Genomic DNA, 26,683 nt, shown 5'->3' on the forward strand with positions numbered 1-26,683 from the left:
ATATTCATCTTTTTGTTGGACTCATGACCTACGATTTTTAACCGTTTGTACTTCCCACCAAAGAAGTTATCTTAAGTTTGAAAATATTTGTGTTGTGTCTCTTAAAATTCTTAATTTTCACATAAATTTACCAGCATTAAATTCATTTTGTCGGCAAGCACTTATGGAAAACTGTCCAGTTACCCCACAGTCCCTTATGGAGTGTTTCCGAGATGTAGCGATGCAAGGGGGTTGAAAATGCAGTGTGGTATTATATGAATCGGCTACGGAGAGCGGGACGTTATGTGACGTCACGTTCCTACTACTAGGAGGAGTGCACTCCCTTCCTCCATCGTTGGAAGGGTGGGAGGGCGGCGGAACAGTGGTGACGGTATCCTTTGCGGTGTGTGGCAGTGAATCCGCGACCACGGCGGAAGGCGGTAGTCTTGTGTTTTTCGTGCTTCTGTAAGTCCCCGCACGTGCGCCACTAGTGTGTTTGTGTCTGTGTGTGTCGGTTGAAGCATAGGAACACACAATGATTGGAGTGGTTCAGAGTGGTATGCGATAAAATCTACACGAAGCAGATATTTTGTAAAGAGGACGTTTGAATTTTGTTAATTTTTTTGTTTTGTGAGGCGAGAGACGAAAGTTGAGTTTGGAAGAAGTTCTGAATGGCGTGTTAAAACAAGTGCCGAACGGTGGTTCCACTGTCATTATGCTTACTTCTAGTGCCAACCAATACCTGCGCCCGGAGTATCTGACGCCGTTGCCCACCACGGTGAGTATCTGAGCACAAAACCATATCTTCTTTACTCTTACGGCAACACAGTGTGCAGATTGATTAATGCAGTGCGTTCGGTGATACCAGAACGACATTGACACAAGGACAGTTTTCAGAGCGATACTTGACTGGTATCGCTAAAATCTTGTATAGCTTGGCGGTGAGTCATGCAGTTCCTGCCGCGAGCCGGGAAGTGACAATTGCGTATAGATTAATCAGTGAAATTCGTTTAATAACATCAGTCCGTTCCAGAAAATGCTAAGCATTCTGACTCAGTGGAAGTTAAAAATACATTATCACTTATTCTTTTATTTACAACTTTGCATCTGTTCGGAATATTTCGATTGAATCACGCAATCAAATTTTGCCGCACTTGAATTCGCCGACAGTGGTTAACTATATTTCTTCAGATGCTCTGTTTTGTCAGTAGACGATACTGTTGTGTTGAAATTCATGTTCTTTGAAAATAAATTGTTTTATAGTGCTTTTGCTTAAAAACAGCAGCATGGATGCCACACAAGACGAAACTGGTTTTATTAACATTTGTACTCCAAACACTTAGTCTTGTGAAACGCAGATGTTTAGGACGTACAATAAAATTTTCAGTTCACTGAACTTCTGAAATTATCCGGGAATATATTTATAGATAATGACATTATTAAGACAGTCATTGCTAGTAATATAACAATGCTTGTGCAAACAAATGTGACACTGGAAAAAAGCTAGAATTACAACGCGTGTGTTTCGCTTGAGCCGCAGTGAAGGCATACGTCCAAAATTGAGGAGAAACAGTTCCGAGTTTCATGTCGTGTACAGTATGAAGCATAATTATTTGAAATTGTTGAATGTTATTAGGCAGTTCAGGAGCATGGTTCTGTAATGGCCTCTGGCGGCAAATGAGTCGTACAAAAATATTGTCATCCATTGCCCGTTATCTGGGGTATATTTGCTATAAACGACGTTTCGGGAGTTGGCACTTCGCGCTTCTTGAGTTGATACTTATTATACTGACAGATTTTTATTCGTTTTCTCTTTTAATATAGATTATGATTAGGGCAAACCCGGAATATCGTATGTATTTTGAAATAAACCCCAGATTGTGGACTTCCAACAAAATATCGGCGTAAGATATCAGTCATTGGACACAGAAACGCTTTTAAACACTAGTCAAATCGGGAGCTACGTAGAACCAAAGACATCGACCTCAGATCGTAAGACTGTGTTGATTTACCGTGTCAGTGTCGGTTAGGATTAGAGCATGTTCGTCGAATTGTGCATGAATATGGTTTTATTTTATTGGGAGTCCAATAGGCTATATGCCCGCGTCAAGTTTTCGCCTTCTCCATTGTGCCTTTGTTAGTCACGTAACTTTTCACTGACCACAGTACTCGTCGTGAGCTCGTCGTGTTCACAGCTGTCGTCGCGAACAGTGCAGAAGAAAATCGGGGCCGGATGAAATCTGATAGGCCCAAAATCAAAATTTGAAAAATACAAGTTATTAGTAAATATTCACGATTTACACTTAATGGCATTGGCAGATTCTTTCATAACGGGGAATCAACTTAAATGAAACACGTACATTCAACCGTTGTTGCTGATGACGACGCACTGTTATTTTTATCCGAAGTTGTGTTTTAGGTTGAATGAAACATTTCGACTTATGGGGTTTCTCAAATATTTTACTGGTATTTCCAAAGTTCTTGTTGTTTCGACTTACGTCAGATGGTGAGACCGTAAACTGTGTCTTATTTGGCTTGTACGCAATCCGTCGTAGAAACGAACGTATCAAGGGATCTGATTATAAACAGGAACTTATAATTTGAAGCCTGAAATTAAAAACTTGCAATAAGTTTTCTGGACAGCGCGGCCGTGGATCGAACTAACGCGTTATGAGTCGGTGCTCTCGTACTCCGTTGCTGTAAATCCCGCTACTATGCCACGAGTAAGTAACAATGCGATGTAGCGTATTAAAGAGAAGAATCCGAATTAATTATGGTGCTTACAGTTCTAATTTATGTGCTAGCAAATGTTTTAGATCTGAGAAATCAGAAATTCAGATATTTGCCACACTAATCGAACGACTTCATGTATTCATGTCAGTACAGACATTAGGAAAAGAAATTGTGAGTTAATCGTTTGATTATATTATATTAAAATAAAAGTCGAAATAAAATCGTCATGAAGATTGAGTTATTTCAAGTTCTTGGCAAAAGGAGTGTTACTCTTTTGTTAGTTCTTTTGTTTTACTGAATTAATTTTAAATTAAAATATTTTATTAACCGTTACTTTTGACAAGTTACGAAATATGTTTACGTAATACTTCATATGTAATTATAATTTTAGTATCGCGACTGGTTCGAATTAAAACAACAAATAGTTTATTGCACAGACACCTCTGATTCTAACAAAAATGGATACTCACTTAAAAGTTTATAGTCTTTGACATCGGAGCAACCTTCAAGATTTCGTATTACGTATTCTTTAAAAAAAAATCTTCCTACAGAAAATGTAAGAGTTCGGTTCGTCTCTTCGGACCAAATTAGGTAAAATTTATTACCTGTGTTGTTAATGTAAATGAATTGCGCACATTGAGAAATTATTGGACGTTTTGTTGAAAGCAGAATTGTTTGCGTATGAATATTTATTTTTGAAGAGAAAATAGAAATAATTTTCAAATTCAGTCTGAACAAGTCTCATGTGGTGGTTATGAAGAAGGATGTGGCGAAACAGATGTCATGGTTAGTGGAATAAGAGTCCTCAGGCTGGGTGTTTAATTAATAAAAAGCATGTGTTTATTTTATATAAATTATGCCATCCACAACTCATTTAATTAATTTCTATAACTTCACCTCTGCTAATGCAACAACAGATCAGCCGCGATCGGAACTTTGGCACTTGCAATTTTATTCCATACAAGCTAGCAATAAATAAAATTATTCTGAAAAATACATAATTCAAGAAACTTCACAAATGAAATTTTCAGGCCCTGTTTGGCCTTGAGGCTTGAATTAATATTATTCAGTCGCTCGGTGTTGACTTAAAACCATTTAATAGATGTGACGTAATACTCATAAAAGCAATTTATCGCTACCTAACCAGCATCGCTAATCGTGTGGCTGCAACATACACGTGTACAATTTTACTATGTGCAGTCTTGCTTGAAAACTACCAGGGAGTAATAATAACAGATATAATCAAATTTAATGAAATTTATCATGAAATAAGTTTAATTATAAGTTCTGGAAATGATTGTCATATTTTTCAATTCGATTAGTATCATCCTGTGAAATTCGAAAAAGCTGGTCAGGATATAGAAAAAATAATTTTGATAGGTATTTTGTATGAGTATGAAACGTGGTCTCTTCCGCGAAGAAGACAAACTAAAAGGAACTGAATAAATGTGCTCGGATGAAGCAAATGGGCGTTGTACAATATTAAATAACAAGGAAATAGAAAGTAATTTAGACGTCGACAGGTCTTCTAATGCAGTTTCGTTAGGTCAGTGAATGCTAGAGGATTGCGTTGGGCCAGGCATTTGTCTGTTTTGGGGGAGACATTGAATGCATACAAAATTTTGGTGAGGGGAAACGTTTTGGAAAATGTTTACTTGAAAGACGAAGGATGAGATGTGTTAATGGCATGTATCTTAGGAATATTGGTTATGAGGTTGGGGGATATGTTTATTATTTATAGATAAATTGTCAAGTAACGTATTTACGGGCCGAGAGACAAGGACCTACCAGGTCAGAATACCATTCTAGAGTTATACTTCCAAATACTATTTGAATTTAAAGTAGGTACAGGTTTCTTGTTAAAAGTTGTTTGTTCATGGTCTACCAGTTTTCCAAGCATTTGACAATAGAGCTTGTAGATGAATGACCATGGGTTCTTTGCCAAACATGGCTGTCATGCATAAAAGTGGATGGAACTATAAATTAATATTATCTAGAATTCTGAAAAATATTCTTCTTCATACTGACGTAATTTGACTGCTTGATATACGAAAAATATTTGGATGCAGAAGTTATTACCCACATTTCTGTATACAGCAATATTTATTTGAGTTTTTTGCTTTATAGTCGTACTTTAGCTTATGACATACACTAATTACAGATATTCATAGCTTTTAGTGAAATAAAGTTGAATACAGAGTGTAATAAATGCGTTTGTCAAAAATGAATAAATTGAAGGCCTCCTAGTTTATTGTAAGGAAATAGTAAGTTGACGGCCAAATGATGATTACATTTTCGCTTGTATCATCAAGCCATGGTCAAATTAAAATTAAACCATAAGAGTTATTAACATTGCACCGATCCGGTTATGAGGTCCAACATTCAGAATCCCAATATTTTAAACCGTACTCCTGTAAAATGAATTTTCAGGAAATGTTTTTAACAAACTTAGTCCTCCATTAATTAAAATTATTGAACGAAATGAGGCCTATTCTTTCTCATAATCCATGGTTACTAAATATACTTTCGTAGTAGAAGCTCAAACCAGTTTTGTGATTGGATAAATGTGTGACATGAAGATGGCTGTCTTCTGGGTTGTCGCGCCGTGTAGAAGTTTACGTCTACCGTACTACACGGCGCAACAGCCCAGAAGACCCATCTTCAGACTCACCGCCCTGAAAACCTCAAATCCTGCAGTGTGACATGACTTTACCTTTTTCTGGTTATCGCGTAGTAGAAACTTCCTGGTATCCATAGCACAGCGCTGGCAAACCTTTTCTCTTCATTGTGTAATAGAGTATCGTAATTTTCAATGGGATAGGCCTATTGGTTACGAGGACAGGGCGCTGAGGAGGACTTTTGACCACGGATGAGAAAGGAAAAGAGAATTGTATAATGTATAAGGGTGATCTTCCCTCTGCTCTTTACGAAGTATTATGGCGACCAAATAAAGCTTAGTCATACGGGCGGGGAATGTAGCACGCATAAGAGAGATGAGAAATGGATACATGTTTTTGGAGCAGACAAATGGTTGCTATTTGTGAACACTCTCACCGTGGCCCAGTGTACCACTCCTTCCCACCCGGAAGGGGTGGAGGGGGGGGGGGTCCACTCAGACAAAAATAAGAATGAGTGTTACAGTAACAAGAAACAGTGGATACTATTGTTCTTTTAAGGAGGTGCGGATATCAAAGATGCCATGACATGAGTTTCAGTTGTCAATATACTGTAGCTGTTGGTGTGGTTCAAGGCAGAATTTTACTACATTTGGTATCAGAGTGCAAGGGCCAAAAGAAATAAATAGGTAATAAATAAACACGAATAAAATTGAAATAAAGCTACTCCGCAGGGGAGGAGAGGTAATAGATCTTGCTACTTTTCAACCTCGGCACTACATGGGGGTGAGTGGTTAGCTTCACGCCCCGGCCGCTCTTTACCCCTGAGGAAAAGATCACCGGTACCCATTGGACAGGAGACCAGAGCCGGTCTGGATGCAGAGGCTGAAAGAAAAATCCTCTGCCCATGTCGAGGATCGAACCCTGATCGTCCAGTCCGTAGGCAGTCAGCTACCCGGCTCGTAAATAAACACGATTTAATTTATAAATAGACGTATGATCGGAGGAACCGGCCAAACAAATACATAAACAGTGACTTTTCCCGGAGGTGGGCTAAACAGGCCGGAAGGGAATTGAAGCACAGCAAATAGAGTTTGTCTATGATAAAACCCACTTTTCGTGTAACACAGATCGAACACTGTTCGGTCTCGTTTCCTACACTGGTCCGATGCAACCGCTTTGGGGCGGCGTCGATGGGAGGATAATATTAAAGTGTGTCTTTTAGAAGTAGGATGGACTGGATTAATTTGGCTAAGGGCAGGGACCAGTTAAGGTGAACACAGTAATGAACCTTTGGGTTACATAAAGGGTTTAAAACATTTTGGCCATTTGAACGATTATTTGCTTCCGAAGGACTCTGCTATCTGTAGTTAGTGCACTAGCATGGTATTACCTGTCTGAACAGGGAGTGTGCTTTTCCTTAAGGGCGCTAGTGTTTCTTGTTTATCTTTAATTGGGCTCGTGAGTGGAGTTGGCAAGGAGAAGCCGTATGTGCTAGTTAGTATCTTACGTCTCCTGGCAACAAATAATTAGTTCGTGCATCCATGACATGCTTTACTTCGTTAGACTAGTTATGGTGTATGACAGTATTGCAAATATCAGAGATCATTCTATCTGTTAGTGTGTACGTATATTCTGTGGTGTACACATATCCACACTACCACTGGAAATTAAAGAAATGAATGAGATTGAAAAAATATGATACGATGAAATATTTTAATTCTAAATAAACATTTTTTGCACAGTGGAGTCTTACATTTTATTTCTATTATTTTAAATTTTATTTTCTACTTTTTTTAAATAAGCTTAGAATTCGATACATATTTGAACCCGCCATCTCGAGTCAATTACAAAAGTTTTCTAGGGTTGCAGGAGAAATTTGTGTAATTCTACAAAGCACGTGGCGTTAATATCGTAATTCATCAGCGTTAGGTAAAACCGTTCGTCCAACCTACCTCAACACTGACGATACTCGCTGCAGGCATTACGTCAGCTAGTCTTGTAGGAATGCAATGAGCACAGAAAGTTGCAACAGCATCAAATCAGACGTATAACGAATGATTATGCAAAATGATGCCAGAGATTTAATTTTCCTTGTGACGTAATGATGCGGAAATAACTTGATTTCAAACACATTTGTGTGAAGGTACTTGGTCAAACCCCGGGAAACCTCAATCAAGAATAGCCAATCGCCGAATTACAGTTGAGAGCGGAAATGTCCCAAATATGAAGCAGGAATGCTATTCACTCAGTGGCAACAGTAACTGAAAGATGCGGATTCGAAGATAAATAAGATTAATGTGGGGTAAAAATAAAAATATAACTAACAAATAGAAAAATAATTAAGAACTGTAGTACAAGAGTAGGATGCTCACAGGCCTGTTTTCCAGATGTGTTCTTAATAATCGCACTATCTTTCCAGGGCTCGGTTTGTTGCAAGCACAAATGTGCCGGCGAGAATCTAATCAACAGTAAAGACACAGTGTCATTAAATTGTTGTTGACAAAAGTAATGAACACGAGGCCTACCAGTTGTTTTAACGATGATCCCGTTTTGAGACTGTTGATAAAGAAATGACTGACCTTAATGAAGGATTTTTAGGTTTTCGCGGCAGTGAGTCTGAAGATGGCTGTCTTCTGGGTTATTGCGCCCTGATGATGGAGGCAGCAAGGACCTCTGAAACGTCGGTAAACCTTTACCAGGCTACACGGTGCAACAACCCAGAAAACAGCCATCTTAAACTGACTTTAATGTAAGACAGGAATTATGGTGAATCGATAACTACAAAAACAGAAAATTTTTTCTTCATGTTTTCTGACAGAAGTGTGCCATTAATCTGTTGCATATGCTTGGACTTTTTCCTTCGTCTGTTAATTTACAAAATTTAAAAGCTTTTAAGATCAATGATGTCTTGAAATTTTTCTCTGTGTCTGCCACCAAGTGAAACCATACAAGTTGATGAAAAGATCTAAACTCAATCTTCGGTGACTAAGACTAGTTTTTGCCAATGGACGAACTGATTAGGTTTTACCTGATGATGGGATTAGAACCGATTCCCAAAACGTCTTGTAATCTTACAATTTCTAAATTAAAACAGAAGTGAAATATCTAAGAATGTGCATCAGTTTAAAATACAGGAAGCCTAATAATTTCCAATAAAGATCCCTAATAGAGAATTTAATCGGAATTTGTTGAGTTGCTGCAGAGAAGAACCAAAGAATTGATAGACAAAACGCTCACGTAATATGGTCATTCTATGCATTTCATGCTCTAAATCGTGTTTTAAATATGAACATGCAAGTGACTTTCGGTGCCTACGAACAGAACAGCGTTTCTCTTCTCGCTTCCACAACTTGATTGACTTTCTTTATATACAGAACACATTTTTAAATTTCTGAATTAACATTGTCATAATGTTGACAGATTTAATAACTGCTTTTGTAGAAGAGTGTATACTTAATGAAATAACATATTCAAAGTATTTAGACCTGTATTTTGATGATTCTGAAGTCATGGATTATAATGGGGATAAAACTTCAGACACTTGAAAACACAATGCAATAAATTCCTTTGCATAACGACTGTCAAACACTGACCCAAGACCTTCAGTTTGCCCTCCAAACTACACAATGGTGTAATATTAATTTAATGTAATTTTAATGAGTCTCCAAGTAGTATAGCTGCATTGTTCAGCCTCTCCTGAGACAATGACAGCCCACAATGTTTTCACTTATATTAACGTAATGAAACACTTTGAAGCTACGTTCGTTTTTACACGCGTAGTACATGCACACAGACATAGCTGTGCCTGTGGATGACATCGCATGAATGAGGACATAAAATGAATGCGCAAGATGCTTGTACTTATTTCCTTGTGGTGAGTACCGTCCAAGAAACATTTGTCAGTGTTTCATGCACTCTTAATTTATGCTTTGAATGAAGCAGAAAAAATAAATAGTCGATAGTACTAGGACTGTACACATGTAAGTGCATTATTGGCTACGGGCTTTTTGTTTATAAACTTGAAACTATCGCGAGAGGCACAGCTAGGTTGGACGCAGTGTACGTAGGCTATACAGAAAATGTTAAGCCTCGTCGTCATATTCAAACACCACCTATTAATTTTAACAAAATTATTTTCCGTCGTTTTATTATTTTGCTGTAGTTGTATGGTTATGTCTTTGATGTGTGAGTTAGAACGTGTCAAAATTTTGAGAACTACAGGTGTATTGATGTTACATGTCAGGACATCTATCATACGATAAGATTGCGGGTCATTTTGAATATGTGTTACCAAATTAAACAATATGTAAGCTGCATTTACTTTGCGAATTCTGAATCTGTAGTATCCAATCAGTACTTGTTGTTTATACTTAAATCTTCCGCTAAGTGTTTGAAGGAAATAAATACATTACCATGAAAAGTCAGTTGTCTTTTAATTTATTCGTATTATTTTCTGTGGGTGCATTTCTTTCAGTCTTCCCCACATCTTCTGCGCGAAGAAAAGAAGTAGGCCTAAATAGGATTCATATCACTGCCTAATTTTAGGTGCCGCGAAAGAAATATGTCCGAGTAATGTAATACAACATCGCAGTTACGAAAACTCGGTTCGAAGAATCTGTACTGCCGCGTGGATATGAAAACTGTAATAAAGTGTTTTCTTCTCCATTGAAGTTTGTCATTTCTGTATGTTATAAGATCGTTTCGTCACCCGTGGAAGGTGAAAGTAGTAAGAACATAAGAAGACTGTAGTGTTTTATATTTTACTAGGTGCCCATTTCGAACCAGTTTATGGTAGAGGGCAAGAAAAACATTTATATGTACTTCAGTAGGAAGCATTAACATCTTATTTTATATGCTTCAGGTACGCGGGTAAATAATTCGCCGGTGAAATGGTAAAGGGGTATAAGTCCAGGAAAAGGAAAATTTCCAAGAAGTTTTTACAAAAATGTTTCAGTTAAGAAAGTTATAAATATGACTATATAATTTATAGATGCACTTAAGGCTTAAGTGATATTTAGTTAATATGGATTGTAGGATGTGAAGTTGCAATCATACGTCGGTTGTAAGTTTTTTTATTTTTTACGCTGGAACTGGAAAATTGATGTTTCTTTCACGATATGCCCCAATAACTTTGTAAATTGACTAAGAAAAGTGTATATTGTTAAATTACAAAGCAAACTCTACCAATTATATTGGAAACCTATGCTTTTAGCACACATTTCTTCCTGTTCCATGTGTTTAAAATATTTTACTTTTTTATCTACTGTCCATTATTTAAAGTTAATTTTCTGTCGCAAAGTATTTTGAAGTTTTCTGCTTTGTATTTACCTTTCAAGAGTCTTGAACTGATAATTATTTCTCGATTGCACCTGATAGTTTGCAGGTAAAAACGTAGAGTTCAAAGACATTATGTCTTATCTGTATATACGATAAACATCGAAACTGCTGTGTGTGTTTGTGCAAATTTCGAGTAAGTTTCATTTGCTCGGAGTGCCAGTGCACGCCAATATATTAAATTAAATATGATAAAGAAACTATAGAATTGAACGTAGAAAACCGAAAATAGTTCAGGTACAATTATGTCCGATGTGTATGTTACAAGATCAAAAGTTCTGTTGCACACTAACCACAATTGTGGCGTAAATCATAAAATAAAATCCTTTCCCGGTTATACCAGATATGGAGGTATTTCTTCTGCAGGGAATATCTCGAAGGAAAGAAACAGATTTGTTTGGTTTTGTAATTTTTATTCTAAGTGATCAAGGTTTAAATGCAAATGTTGCTGGAATTTTAATTCATCTTCAGTCAGTTGTCCCAGTGGTGAAATATTGGTTCTTGGCTACATGAATTACTTGAAGTAGAACATTTTGGTAGAGGGACTTACGAAACATAATTTGCAAACAAGTGTTTCTAGTCTGTTGTTCATATTTGAAATGTGCACACACTTAAACAATTCGCCGGTTTTGGTAGAGGTAGTGATTGTCAGTTCTACATTTTCAACCAGAAATTATACATCTTTTGATTTATCTGGTGTGTAGTATTTTGGTAGAACAGGGGACGGGTTTTCTTACAAGTAAAATTATATCAGAATATGCAGATTACATGGAAACACATTGTACATAGTTTGTAATTTACATTTCTGTATTCTCGTTCTGAAGGGGGGGAGAAATTCATACAATTTTTAAATAGGAAACCTGAAGACAAGAGATGGTTGGATGGCGATCAGATTGAAACTGATCTCGCGGGTACTTGTGAAAACGACAGGACCCGTGATGCCATCCAATTAGCTGTTTAGTTAGCTTCAGGGCGATCAGAAATATTAATGCTTGGACTTTTTTTTATCATTTCCCCATAACAAACAGTATTGATTAAAACCAGTAGCATATGTGTTATCGACTACATACCAGATAACTTGCCGTTACATTGCTTAAGGCCATCTGATTTTGTCTTCATTATTACATTTTGTGTACCCGTATTACTCCATGTTTACGCACACCGAATACTCCCACCATATTCGATTGGAATATCGATGTGGAGCACGTGTACGAGCCTACATATACAACGAGTCGTATTTATTTTGTTTACAGGCGAAAGGAACGCAGCAGCATTATGTTGTCATGTTTTCTTGAAGTAATCTATTCAGTTAATCGATTATGGACATGTATCACTGACATGCTGTATTTTACTTCCAATTAAATCCAGTGAATTTTAATTTATTGGCCTAGAATAACGCAATGTTGTCTCTTGCAGCAACTTTTACATTCTCAATATGTCAGCTGGCTATCAGATTTTGTTATTCTCGAATCAGTGGTTATGAAATTTTATGCCATTAGCCATACATTTTAATTTGTGGTTAATTGAGATTTATAATTCTTGAAGCTACGCTTTTCAAGGTAACATGTATTGTCTGTCTGAACGGAGAACTGATTCCACCTTCAGACGGAAGTGCTCATCTGCGCAGGCGCACAGCCATTCTAATACACCGAATAGAAACATCAACTCATTTTCAGTTCTCCATTAATTTTGTAGCTTTCTAGTGTTTTCTCTACATTTATGTTTTTTTTTTCAAAAATTATGTAGAATTAATATTTATCAGGTCACCGGTAAAGCCCATCTTATCAAATACCATGCAGATTGCTTCTACAGAGGGTACAGTGTTTTTATTAGAGTATTCAGAATGACGTCACCGCTTCAAGGCCAAGTCCCTGCTTAGACAGACAGTATGTTTATCAGGAGTGAACGAGAATTTCTCAGGAATAACGTTGATAAAATTAAACGATGACGTTAAAGTTATTCAAGGTGCCATGAGGGCAAATGGAAAATGTGGATGGAAGGTTCTTCGCTATAGTATTCATACAGTTAAAATTGTATGATTAGCCTCACGCTCCAGCCTCCTTTATCTGTGTGGAAGAAGCTACCACATTTACCCGGTGTGTAAAAGGCTGTTTGGGTCCAAAAACAAATGTCAGTTAATACGGAGAAATACGTCCGACTCCTATTCCGGGATTCGAACTCATGCGGTTCAGTAACCTATGAATATTGAATATCACCGTAACGTTAACATAATAATAATATAATTTTAATAATAATTAAATTAAATTCAATAATAATAATAAGAAGAATATATAATAAATAAAATGAACAGACAATTATAAAAATTGTTTGAAAACTGACAAAAATAAATAAACACAATCAACGTAAGAAAATTTCTCTTGCTGAGAAAGTTTCCTCAAAGTAAACGTTTTTGCCAAAATAGTTAAAAGTCTGCATATGTCATGTGCAGCAATGATGCATCTAACTGAAGGAATGTGTCCTAGACAGCAGTGACCTCTGAAACGTCGGTAAACTTCTACCAGACCACACGGCGCTATAACTCAGAAGACAGCCATGTTCTTAGTGCGTTGTTTACGCGGAAAGTAGAAAATTATCTTATTTGCCTTGTAGGCACACGAATGCCAGGGAGTATATTTTGCCCTTTGTAACATTTACAAGCAAAATAATAATAAAAAATGCTAAAAAAAAATAAACACAACGTATATTTCTGAAGTAACGCATAAATGACACCAGGGCAATTGAAATAAAGTGTCAAGAACCATTCACCACCGTCTGAGATTTATTTACTCATTGGCCAGCAAAATCATTGGGTTACGTAAGACTGTAGTTACCTGTATTGTCACTACAATTAGAAGATTTATTCATTAACAGGAAATATTTCTTACCAAAACATTTACTATAGGGTAACACTTGTTTCTTGCTACATACATACCTCATTCTACAATCCATAGCATGAATATAATTATTATTAAATAATAGTAATAGTATTATAAAATTTGAGTGGAATTATTTATATGCACGAAATTAAGCTTCAATAAGTAGGTTGTATCTGTAGGATTCTCAGAACTACTCAACTGACATCCATAAAATTTCATGGACGTTTAGGCATGTACCCTAACAATTCCCCTAAAGCCAGTTTGATTTATAATGCATACACCTTATATGAAACTCTTAACCAGCTTAACAGTTTTCTCAAAATAACGCATAACATAAAATATACATGTAACATTTATACAGTATCAGTATTTACATCATTAGTTCTGTGAAATGTAGCATTTATTGATTTGCAGTGTGAGCTCAACTGTTGATTGCTCCTATCAACAATAGATTTATATTTGCTATGAATACAAATGGCGAATGCATGATCACAAAAAAAAATCACTACTGTCAATATGTGTTCTGAAAATTGGAGAATAATTTTTTCAGTCTCACATACTGCAGCCCCGATATGAGTTTAAAAACTTACTTCGTAAACGCCGTTAAACTTTTCACAGAGTGAAAAAGCAGCAGTAGTGATGATAATGATGATGATGATGATGATGATGATGATAATGACAAGCAGAAGACTGGCAAGTTGTAGTCGTTGGAGAATACTGATGTTCCAAAGATGGTATCCACGCCAATTTGCGTATGTCATTGTTGTACTAATGACATCCTAGGTCACTGTTGCACAACAGCTTGTCCCATCAATGACATTAGGTTATTCTTGCACGAATATTGTAATCAAGATGGTGGAAGAATCCAGGCCTGGTGGCCAAGAGAGGAGAAGTGGCCCACAGGGCAAAGCCCCTGGAGCAAAAACCGCAGGGGGCCGCCAGGCCTAGACTGTAGGGGTCAAGTAATTGTGGTTTGGAGCAGGTGTTGAGGACATTACCTGGTGGGGCCCGAAGGGGGAAGTGTCCTAGCCCTGTGGATGGCAGAACCTTCGGGCTCACTCCCGTTTTCCTGAGGTGTGGATGATCAAATCTGCGATGGTAGAAGCAGAGGGGTGTCAACTCTTCAAGGGGAAGGGCGTGAAATAACAACAATATAAATAATAGTAGGAATGACAACAATAATTGTAATGACAATCGGAACAAGACGAAGCTCGAAACGTGCATTCCATACCAGAATAAACAGAATATCTTTATGCGTTCTTTGCATTTAAAGGTAAATTTGCCGCACATTTTAAAAGTCACAGCTTTTAAATTTTATTAACATAATTTAACCTAGACTAACCTAACCTAATCTCATCTAACCTAAGTTGGCCAGACAAAACCTGACCTAAATGAAACAAAATAATCTAAAATTTATTAACAGAAACTAAAAGAACCAAACGTAACTTAACGTAACAATTAAATGAACCTAACTTAACCTTAACTAACTTGACCTCGACTAACCTAACTTAGCTTTTGTTATCCTAAACTGAAGTGACTTAACCTACAGTAACCTAACCTATACTGAATTCAACTAATCTAACCTGCTCCCACAAAATTTACCACCCAACCACGTTTTCGGAAATATAGTTTAAACCTGAAGTCTATCAAAATTTCAAATTTGCATCAATTTCACACACACACATTTAAAAATTTAAAAATGTAGACCAAATTCCAAAAGTTAGGATCACAAATATCAGAATTTCCATATTCGAAACTCCAGCATTCAAATTTCATATTTAAAAGTCTATCTTAACCTAAACTTTCTTAAGTATAAGTAAAAAACCTACCCAACATAACACATTTACCTTAACCTAAACGTACCTGACTTAACCTAACCTATACGAACGTGTCGTAACCTGATCTAACCTAACCTTAACTAAGTAACTTATTGGTTGGCTTACAGAACCCGAAGGTTCATCACCGAATTCACCAAAGCCCTCCACTTAACCCTGTCCTGGGCCAACAAAATCCAGTCTTCTTCAACTCCTATCTCCCATAGATCCCGCCTGAGATCCTCCCATTTACGTCTAGGTCTCCCCAGCGGTCTCTTCCCCTCAGACAGTAACCCAAACATTCGAAGAACACATTACAGTCAACACCAATGTAACCATTGTGGACAAATAAAATCGATCATGTTCCGTAGTTCCCACTTTGACCACAAGATCACAGGATAATTTTTTCAGCCATCATTTTGTTTCATTCACTCGTAGGATATTCAGAAGTGCGATTCTGAGATCGTGCTGAATGTACACAACATCCATATCAGATTCTGTCCCAATCTGTCCTGTGGTTCTCAAATATAATCGAGTGAACGGACGGACAGACATGACAACCCATAACGCGTTCTCCCTCTGTATTTTGTGCAGAAAACGCATAACTATAGAGTTAACGTTAACAAGAGATTCTCAGTATTACGCGACAATTTCCCTCCGTTATGCACGTTGCGTGTCTCCTAAAGAAACTCGACAGACAGACAGATATGGTCAATCCCATAAGGTGTCCTTCCCCACAGCGTGAAAATGCCTAAAACCAACCCCCCATTGCGGAAGATATATAATGAGCCTTGATGATAATAGTAATAATAATAATTTAGTTATTTATTTTTAGTGTTCTGTATCAACAGCCAGAAGGCCAATTACACATATAGCACAAAAGAGGAACACAAGAACGCAATAATAAATACAGAATGGTAACAACAAAGATATTATCTAAAATTACTTGATTGTAGAGGACATTTATACACAAAGGCAACTTGCTACTAAGTACATATCAATGTAATAATAGTTCAAATAAATTATGTAATTTAGATTAACAAGAGAAGAAAATATGAAAAACATACAAAGTACTAGATCAGAAAATTTACATCATTAGAATGTCAACATCGAGTTGGCCAAAGGTGAGTAGCGGCGAAGAGAAAGGGACAAATTCTGTATTAATTTATTGAGAGTAATTAATATCTAATACACGGTAGCAGCACAATTATTGTAGTACGTGATTAAGGGAAACAATTATTCTTTCAAATATATCGATGTCCCTGCAGACATCAGCAGCTGGTTTTTTTATTATAAACAGCAATAATAACAATAACAACTACGGTCTTCAAAGTACTTGATACAGACAGAAGTGATAAAGTACAATTACAAGTACAACTGAAAGAATATCGGTAGTTCTTACTTGTATAACAATTGAATGTTATCCCAGGTTGCTAAACACTGTCTAAAGAGGTCTATCTACGCATGTGACACAATGTATGCCCCTGTATGATTTAACCAATCTATTAATGGAAAATAAAGACGGTGGCTATAATATACAATAAAACCCCGACACAAACTAGATATATTTGCTAGAAATATTTGATAGTGGTGCTTTATATTGTGCATGTAATTTGCTGTAATAACTTGGTGAACTAATTTCCTACGTAAGCTGTTTCTTTGAAACATGAAGTTCCAAAAATAATTTATGGTAATTGATTTGCTAAGGACGGGCGAAAGTGTATGCAGCAGTGAACGTAGTATCATGGAAACAAAATTGGCCTATCAGCAGATCATGCTCTGTTTGTCAGAGCTTGTTGGCTCGTCTCGCGTGTCGAGTACATACGATTAGGGACGCTCGAATTAAATCTCGTTAAGAATCCGGATCTCAACGCTGAAAGAGGTTACTGGTTTTCTCAGAAGAATGATGAAATATTGCCTGCCCACGGCAACAAGCACTTCCTACCACATCATAATCGCTCTGACACTAATCATCTCTACAATAAAGAAGGGCATGCTAACTAGTGTAAACATATGTAGGTTTTCTTCAACCATTATTTTCTTAGAGAGACTCAATTATGTCACAAGTGATTATAAAATACACTTCACTATCCATTTTTTAAGTCAATTGGCCATAGTTCTTTTCATCTTTAAACAACCAGTGCAACTTAAAATTCTTGCCCTCTGCAGGATTTCCGAGATTCTTTCTTTATTTATAGGTTCTTATTTCGATATAACCGTCTGTAGCTCGTCATACGCGCAATCTGTAATTCAGCAGTTTCCAAGAGCTTCGCAAGGTATCATGGGTAACTGTGTACAGAAGGCATAACGTTAAATCCGGCTTCAAATGTCCAAATTTTAATAAAATTTAATACTGCTTGTCTTCCCTATTTCTATTTGAATTAAAGTCGAAATGTGTGCCAGTGGAATTGAGATTTGTGTGTGCGTGTGGAAACCTTAAGCTTAGCTTGGAAATTGTAAATGTAGGCCTCATGATTTTCTCCACCCATATGATGGCTCTTTCACCCCCCCCCCCCCCCCCCCGGTCACCTATTTTTAAGTGGCTCATACCAGTCTATGAGTTTCATGTCTGGTGTAAATTGATTGTTACGAAAAAATTGTATATTTTGAAACTTGTTCTATCATCGTAAAGGAAGACACAGCAGAGACTGAGGAAAAATGGTACTTTAGCATCCTGTTGTGATATTTCAACAACGTAATTTACTAACAGGTTGGCCGCAGTGTTACTGCGGTGACATTTGAAAAATGCTTTCGTTTTATGCCAATCTATATTGTCCGAAAGCTTTATAAAAACCTGATGATTCGATACGTACCGCTGAATATATAGAGAAAATATTCATAACCAACATATTCACCGTTGCTCGAAACCCAGTACAGGATTCGTGTTTGTAGCCTTGTTAACTTTAATCTCATCGCTGTAATAAATTTTGCTTTAGCGCCGTTCTTCGAAACCTACTTAGTTTCCGAACTAATGAAAATATCCTTGTCTGTACTCAAACCCCGGGTAGTTTTTAGGAGTTGTGTTCTTTGTTTTTGTGATTTCCTCTTCGAAGCAGACGACTATGTTCTTTGCGCAATTCTTCTGACGTGCATCCGCCCTCACAGGAACTCGAACTTAGGATAATTTTTTCAGAGATTTAGAGTTCTTATGTTCTCTTCCTGGTGTCAATAAGGAAGAATGAGCATGCGAAGTTTGACCCAAATAGGTATGTACGTTCTCGAACTAGAAGAGAACATGCATGCATGCATACACACATATTCTTTAATTTATGCATACATAAATACATACAATTTCAAGCTTATGTATTTTAGTAACCGGCCCAGGACAGGGTCCGGTGGAGGGCTTTGGTTAATTCGGTGATGAACCTTCGGGTTCGGTAAGCCATCTAGTTAGTTAGTTAGTTAGTCAGTTCCACAACAAAATTTAATAATTTTTATGATTAACGTTGCGCGGTCAAGGTCATTAGCACATACACCACAGAAATATATTTCGGCTGTTAGCTGTTTATAGCTTAGACCTGTAACTTACTTCTGAAAAAGATGTTACATCGATGAAATGTTTGAATACAATTTTGTGTCATTAAATGTAGGTTGTTAAATGGAATTCTTTTGTCAAATGCCTAATACCAAGTATTCTATTGAATCATATTTGAATGTGAAATTAATAGTTTAATATTGATAAGTTAACGATTTAAAACCCAACGGTAACTAGATGCACCATCTTTTCTAGCTGTCGGTAAGTCTGTTAATATCACAGATCATATTTATGGGTTTCGTATTGTTCTCAAAGTAAACAGCGGCTATTTCGTTAAGTAGGATTAAACAGTTGTGTTTTCTTTGATGTAATAACTAAAGTTGTAAGTGGGCCATTGTTTGCCTCCAAGGGGTTAAAATTGACATTCAGATTGCAATCAGAATCATGTAAATTTTTTACATATGACAACGAAAGTTTTCATTTTGTTGCAATGATGTTATTCAGCATTGCTGAACATTTCCGTTTTTCTATTTGCCTGTTCAGAATAGATTAATTGTGGTCAAAGACGTATACACCAACCCCCAGCAAGCCCATGCTACAGGTGTTCTCTGTTATGGTATGTAACAGTACAGAAGCGGCAGGCTTTTGGGTATGGACACGGTAATGAATTTCGTTTTCCATTAAAGACGGAAGATTTTTTTGTTACCAACCGAGCAACTGTTAGCTTCTCGAGAAGGACTTTGATCTACGTACGAGGGTCACGCGTTTTGCCCCAATTTTTTTTAAATCGCCCAAAAATGATCGGAAAAAAATATTTTTTTTGTAAAAATAGTCACATTCTTTACTCACAAGCACTATTTCTGTGCGGTCTCCATCTTTTTAAACAGATTTCCGCTACCTGGTATCTAGGATCCGTAGTTCTTGTTGATAAAAGTCCTCTGGGGTCTGTCGGAGTCACATCTTCACCTCCTCGATAACCTCTTCATCATCCCAGAACTTTCGTCCACGAATGGCATTCTTCATTGGACGAAACAGATGGAAGTATGATGAGGCAAAATCCGGACTGTGTGGTGGATAGAGCAGCACAGTCCAAAGCAGTTTTCTGATGGCTTCTTTTGTTCGTAGTCTTGCGTTATCGTGCAAGAAAAGAACATCTTGCATTTTCGCTCTGGTCAGATTTGCTTCATGCACATCTTTTAACCATTTGACACGGCTGGTAGCCCGATAGGATTTTATTAGTGTGAATATGGGAAAATTCTGGCGCGATCGTGCAGAGACGCTTTTAGGTTTTCGTGTAACATTCTCTTTGTTTTTGTCGTATTGGAACAAAAATTTGAACGTGGCGATATGTTTTAGTAGAACACACTAATGTTAAATGTAATAAAAATTCGTTTATCTGTTTTCGTGTTGCTAAATACGTGTAGACAGACATGCCGAAGCTGAGAAGCAATTTTTTTTTAAACTTTTGTTGTGAACTCTCCTGAAATCGGTCTACTCAACGGCACTCATCAGTTTGAACAATTGCCTTACGAACAATACTTGGCCCTAAAAATGCAATAGTTGCTTTGTCTGTGAGTAGGACACGTCGGCGGTAGTTTGTACATCTGGCAGCTTGAGGTCAGATAAGTAACCATTCCAGCAACGTTGTGTCGTTCTTTGTGAGAGGCGAGATGATTAGCTATCATCGTCATGCCATGTAGGGGCTCAGCATCGTTGCAGAATATATGCCACCATTATCAACACCTGCATACAAGCGATTGTTCCCCATTTATAAAGCTGAGGAAGAGAGTCTAGATTGCCAAACATAGACATGGAGTTATTCAGACATAGAAACAAAGAATCGTGATTGAATATTATTTCTTCACCCCATGAAAAAAGTGTTATGGAACCTCATCCACTTCAAGTGATGGAAAATTACACAGTTAATTAGTTAAATTGGACATGCCATGTGAGAGAAATCGCCCACTGCTCAGTGGTTCATACAGCAGTGCAATGGATACCTCAGATGTGATGAAGCCAACAGAACAGTCTCTAGTCTCCATGACGGCGGTACGGGATACCAGTAGAATCTCATAAATTAACGGCTATTGGAAGCTTCTATTTTCATAAAATGGAGACCGTGAGTTATAACACTTTTGTAGCAAACCTATTTCAGAAATGTCAATGCGACACGATCTTATAACTACAGTATACAGCCATGTATGTGTCATGTCTTCAAATGAGCTACATTTGAACGGTCTCTTCATCTTCAGTTGTTTTAATAACACTCCATGGGCACAGTTCCTCATGATATAGTACTCTCAGCTAGTGAAGAAATTATTATACTTTATGGAATCGAAAGTTTCATTACTGTGTTCACAAGAGCCCTCTACCGGTCCCTATTCTGAGCAGTTATTTTTATAATCCTTTGTTAAATGAACAGGCCTTTAGCCAGTTTTGTGTTTTACCATCACAGATAAAGGACAAGATGATGAGTCCTTAATTCGTCTCGTCTAATTCCATCAATTAAAACTGCAAGTTTCTTAACTGAATTCAGCGTGGCACATAATCTGTCATGTAGGTATAATACAATGCTTATGACGGATGACATTACACGTCTTATTCATCAGGGCACTTACAGCTGCTAAGAAACATTGCTGGATAATTTATAGCTTTCAAACCTTCTGTTAGATTCATGTTAGAACTGCCTGGACGGGGTTCAGCATGTTATAAGCCCTCTTCCTACTCAAGACAGCACACCACATAAAGTCGTGGACATACATCCATGCCTCGAGTGGGATTCAAACCCACGCTCCCAGAGTTTGAGTGTCAATGCCCACGCTGTAGGCCTCGAAGCTGGTTTGATTTGATGACTTGCTGTTGCATTAAAATAACAAGACTAATAGTACAGATGTCCAATTGAAGACGCAACCCTAACTACTAAACATAAATCTCTTCACGTACAAAATGACGAAAGCCAATGACGATGTTGAATTAATGCAGTCGTATTGTTGCGGTTGATGGTCTAATTTAAATCGGTACGGTCATTGTTTCAGCTGTTTTGTCGTTCTGTGAGCTTTGTCACAGACAAACACTTCTCTGTCCCGAAATTTTGTTATCAGGCGTATTGTCTCTCTCTTTTTTCTTAGTCAGGATACATAATGCTTAATGCTTCATGAACAGTAAGAAACGATTTAGGTGCTAAGTAATGTTCTGCTTGTGAACACAATATTTTTGAGGCTGCGTAGCTTTTGCGCAGCGGCCTAGTAACAAGGGTGACCTTGACACGAATATAACGGGGAAGTTTTGGAGAGCCTGTTACAAGGGGTGGACTTTTGTACCGTGTTGTTGATTGGCGTATTAATTGTACTTCTTGTACTAGAATGTATCATGAACGGTGAGTCAATAGAGAAATAGTTATTTCTACTACAACAAATAACAATATATATATATATATATATATATATATATATATATATTTACTGTACTTCAGTGACATGAAATGCACCCGTCAGTTGAAAATGTAAGGAATCGAACAGAAAATCAATCAAAGCAGCATTCACAATACAACAAACATAACTTTGACAATTGTAAATAACTAGTTCATTACGTATTTAAGAGGGATACAAATCTGTTTGCTATTTTCACGCCAAATTTAGATCTAATTTCAGATAACAACACATAGAGAATTATTGATTGACTATACGATAAATAATAATGCGAACGGCATGCTAAACTGTTATAAATATTCTAAATATATGTGGCCGCGCGGTCTGAGGCGTAGGCCTTGTGCCGTTTGGTCGCTGGGACCGTGGGTTCGAATCCCACTCAAGCCATGGATGTTTGTCCGCGTTTCTCTGTGTTGTGCTGTCCTGTGTACAGTTAGAGGCCTTGCGACGGGCCGATCCCTCGTCGAAGGAGTCCTATCGAATGTCTATAGATCAAGCCAACGAAAAGTTGGGACCCGCAGTGTTCAGGCACTTGAAGAACGGGTCGATCCCAGTATCCCCAGTATATAATACGTGTAAAAATTGTTGAACAATTATTAGGGCCTATGTATACATCTGTTTTTCCGAGTGATATCAGATCGCATGTTGGATTTAATTAGGCATATGAACTCGAATTTTAATTGCAGTCAGCCACTGTTACGGATGGGATATTGCTTCTGCTACTGAATGAAATTTGTGTTTACACATAGCTATTGCAAAGTCATGAAAATATTAAGAATATTACTGGCCAGATATTTTCGTGAAATGTATTGAGTAAAGGTCCTGATTAATTCCATCATTTAAGTGGAGTTGTATCAAGGCGAACAACGTTGATGCCAAGGTCTCCGTATTTAGGACCGCTCGTTGACTATAGTTTTAATCTTCACCATCAGCTTATCGCGGTCGCCATGGAAATTCCACGTTTATCCGTGCTCAGTCCTGAAAGCATAAACCACAATGTAACGCCATTGTATCGTTTCCCGCGACACGTTCAAACTATAATCATACCTGCTGTTTTATATACGTGGTTGTATGTTATGAACTTAGAGCAGTAGTAAACATTAAAGATACGAATGTTTAGAAATATCAAATAAGTAACTTTATGTAGGTATTATATATATATATATGAATGTTTACTCAGATACTTCGAGTTAATAATTATCATAACATTCGAGTCATTTCGTCTAAATTTCTTAAGACAAGACGTAAACGAAACTCTGCAGTAGTCTTAAACCATAGTTATGATTCTGTTATCGAACGCGTATTGGGATATAAAGTATATTTTTGAATGTCCCTAATTTTCTTTCACGAGGAAGTAACAAGTGAAATATTTGAACTAGCTCAGTGGCAGCCTCATACCATTACTGTCAAACCATTCGCCGAACAGTTGGACATCTTTGTCAGCAAGATGAAACTGTAGCTTTTGACAACTTACAAATAGGTACGATATGTCTGTGTCCCTCTAAATGTTCCTTCCTAATAAAGTTCGAACGTACTAACGGATCTATATGAAAGTTAAGGTGAAAATTATTTCATTAGGGACCATCCTAACGCCACTAAAACACGGCAGTGCGAACTTTTGAGGTGGGGGCGACATATATTGTGTGGTTTTGAATGTATAAGTAGAAGTTAATCTTCGAGAAGCATAAAGCCTTAGTCATAATTTAGTTTTATGCAAAACAAAAGCTTAAAATCTAATTAGCTCTCAGTTTGATTTGCAATAGATAATAATCCATTGGAGAGAGGTGTGTGGAATTTTGTATGGAGACAGGATCTAGGACAGAGACAAACTACAAATTTGTACGAAACATTTTAATGTATTAAGAAAAACATTTTTAACTATTATTCTGTCATTTGTGGTATTCGTACTACATACGCTAAAGCATTTGAAGGAACGCAGTCATCGCAAGTTCTTTTCACAACTTCTGCTCTACCTGATTATTTGCATTGTGTGAATTTTCACATATATTTTCACTTCCTGCTTAAGCTAAACATTATAAACAGATCGGTGGAATTTACATGAGTATGTATTGCATATCGCCGAATTAATTTTCTTTCCATATATATTGTATCTTACGTGGTTCACTTGTCACTCGTATGAAATTCCACATAGACCAAGAAATGTGAGGAAGATGATATTCAAAATTTGTGATACTAAGGAAATGCCAAAAGCGAGGAGCGACAGAATCAAAATATTTTAACACGTACATGACTTCTTTCTGTTCGTCCTCTACATCAGGTTGAATGCATGGCACAAATATTTTAATTCTTTCCAACGTGTTTTCTGCCTAGTAAAGATTCTTATGAAGTCGATTAATGGCCGACATTCAGACAGCTGCAAACCAGAAATGCGTATTAAAAGTGTAACAGTCAGATAAAATACAGTCAGACACAAGGGCGTGAGAACCTGTTTCGTTTATCGATATTCAGGACCTTGGGGAATTCAGTGGGGCATTAGCATCTTCTGGGTGTAGCCTTGTAAATAATCAGCATGGCAGAGGTCAGAACAAATTGTTCTGGCGAAGTGCTTCGACAGTCCTGATTAATATTCATCAAGTCCGTGGCGTAAATCGAACAAGTCATTCTGATCGAATTTTTCGTGACTTTCCTTAGTATACCTAGGAGGTAATACGAGGAGGATAGTGCTGTCAGTATAATCACCACTTAGGGGCCATTCTTAAGAAGCTGATATTCGCTAAGCTGATCAAAATTCCCTGCCCGTGTTCATAAGAGCCCGTGATCGGATTGTATTTCCCTAAGATCTAAGATCAACGTCTAGGTCTCCGGCTGGTCTCAACTTCATAAAGAATTCAATTCTAAAGGGTTTTGACGACGGTAGTTTACATTTAAAATTATTCTTTGTCAGGACTTTTTCCATCGTCTGTTCTTTAAAATCACGATGTTTCGGAAGCTGGTTCTGTCTCCGTCTTCAGGTGACAGGTACCTACTCTGTTGGGTCCCTTAAATAGAGCTCAGCCTCCGTGATTTTAAAGAACAGACGATGGAAAAATTCCTGACATAGAATAATTTTAAATGTTCATGAAGAATGTCAAATCAAGAACTAGAAGGTTGTTTTGAAATTATTAACACCCGGAGAGATGCACGCGAATCGGATCATCCGGAATTTACCGTTATATCGACAGATTACTCAAGCAAAATCAATTACATATACTTCACTAATGTATAATTTTGTTATAGAAAATTATTGAATAATATTTGAACCTTTTTTCAATATTAGGTTAGCGGCATTTTTTATAACTTAGAATGAAGTCTATAAGAAAGTGTAAATTTTGCTTTAGGCCCGGAAGATTTTAAGAACCCCCGTCTTAGAAAATGACGGTTAGTGATGAACAGTTTGATGAGTACTATTTGTGTGACCCTGTCTGTAAACCCGCTTTTAGAAAACAATACAACGTTTGTACTAATATAATTACGTTGCAGATAATTTACACGTGGATTTGATTAATGTGAGTGGAGTTCTACAGCTGTATCTGAGTTTTCATTACAATTGTATATTCGAAATGTTTGAAAGTTTCAGGATGATCTAACAAATAACATCAGTTTCCTAATAAATGCAGACTGCCTCAAACCCCTTCTTATTTGAGGTGCGGGCGACTGGATGAAGTGCCGGTGTGTTTGTGTGTGTGTGTGTGTGTGTGTGTTGATCCACTCGAAAAAGAGACCGTCAACCTCAGAATTATTTATTGTGAAACAGATAGTAGCGAACCGAAAGGATTTGCTGCATGCATTTTCTGCCGGAACAAAGACAAGATAATTTATAGTCCAATTATATTAATTTCCTTACCCGAGCACCATTTCTTGCAGGCAAACATTTTGGAATCCTAGGAATCTAGCTACTGAATGATTCAAAATCTTTTGTGACATAGATTTAGGAGAGTCCTATTGGCTTTTAACTGGCGTAATTTATCTTCTGGTTCTTTTTTATTAAAAGTATTCAAATAAAATGCGTTTTGGAATGTTACTTTTTAAGGGTTTGCAGAGAGATTACTCTAGGACCGCTGTAGTTTCAAAAAGTTAAGACTTCGGAACTTGGTTGTTTTCGTGGTCATTAGGTATTGCTAGTGACACGCATATGGCAAGAAGGGCCCCTAAAATTTTCTGTTAGGCTTAACGGTGACTGAAACAAGTCTCCCAACATTCTGATTTTAATGGATAACGTTTGGAATTTATACTTTTCTGGCATCTTAATCAAAATAATGAATGTGGTTACAATCAACTATTGGGACTTGTCTTTGTTGGGTTATGCTTCTAACGTCGTCGTCGAAGGCACGAGATGCCAAGTTTGGGTTAGTGACGACGATAACGGAGTTTGATCGTGCGGCCTGTGATACAAATTTTAATTGTCCCCAGACTTTTCACAAAGCTG

General features: G+C 37.2%; 1 protein-coding gene across 3 annotated transcripts in view; it reads left to right on the forward strand.

Moving 5' to 3' along the window:
* The first annotated feature begins 359 nt into the window (after positions 1-359).
* elB (zinc finger protein elbow B) overlaps positions 360-26,683 on the forward strand; it is a 32,396-nt gene continuing 6,072 nt past the window's right edge. For 2 of the 3 annotated variants that reach the window (XR_015537767.1, XM_087358429.1), the window contains exon 1: positions 360-757. Coding sequence is in view for 2 of the 3 variants with exons in the window: in XM_087358429.1 (XP_087214555.1) it covers positions 695-757 (63 nt within the window). In the remaining variant the exon portion in view is untranslated. Of the gene's footprint in view, positions 758-2,588; positions 2,703-26,683 lie in introns of those variants that run through there. The other variant, XM_087358430.1, reaches the window with a different exon arrangement.

This window comes from Zootermopsis nevadensis, unplaced genomic scaffold (assembly GCF_977971745.1).
Source record: "Zootermopsis nevadensis isolate Lab colony 2312 unplaced genomic scaffold, Znev_1.0 Znev_ptg000030l, whole genome shotgun sequence".
Lineage (NCBI taxonomy): Eukaryota > Metazoa > Arthropoda > Insecta > Blattodea > Termopsidae > Zootermopsis > Zootermopsis nevadensis.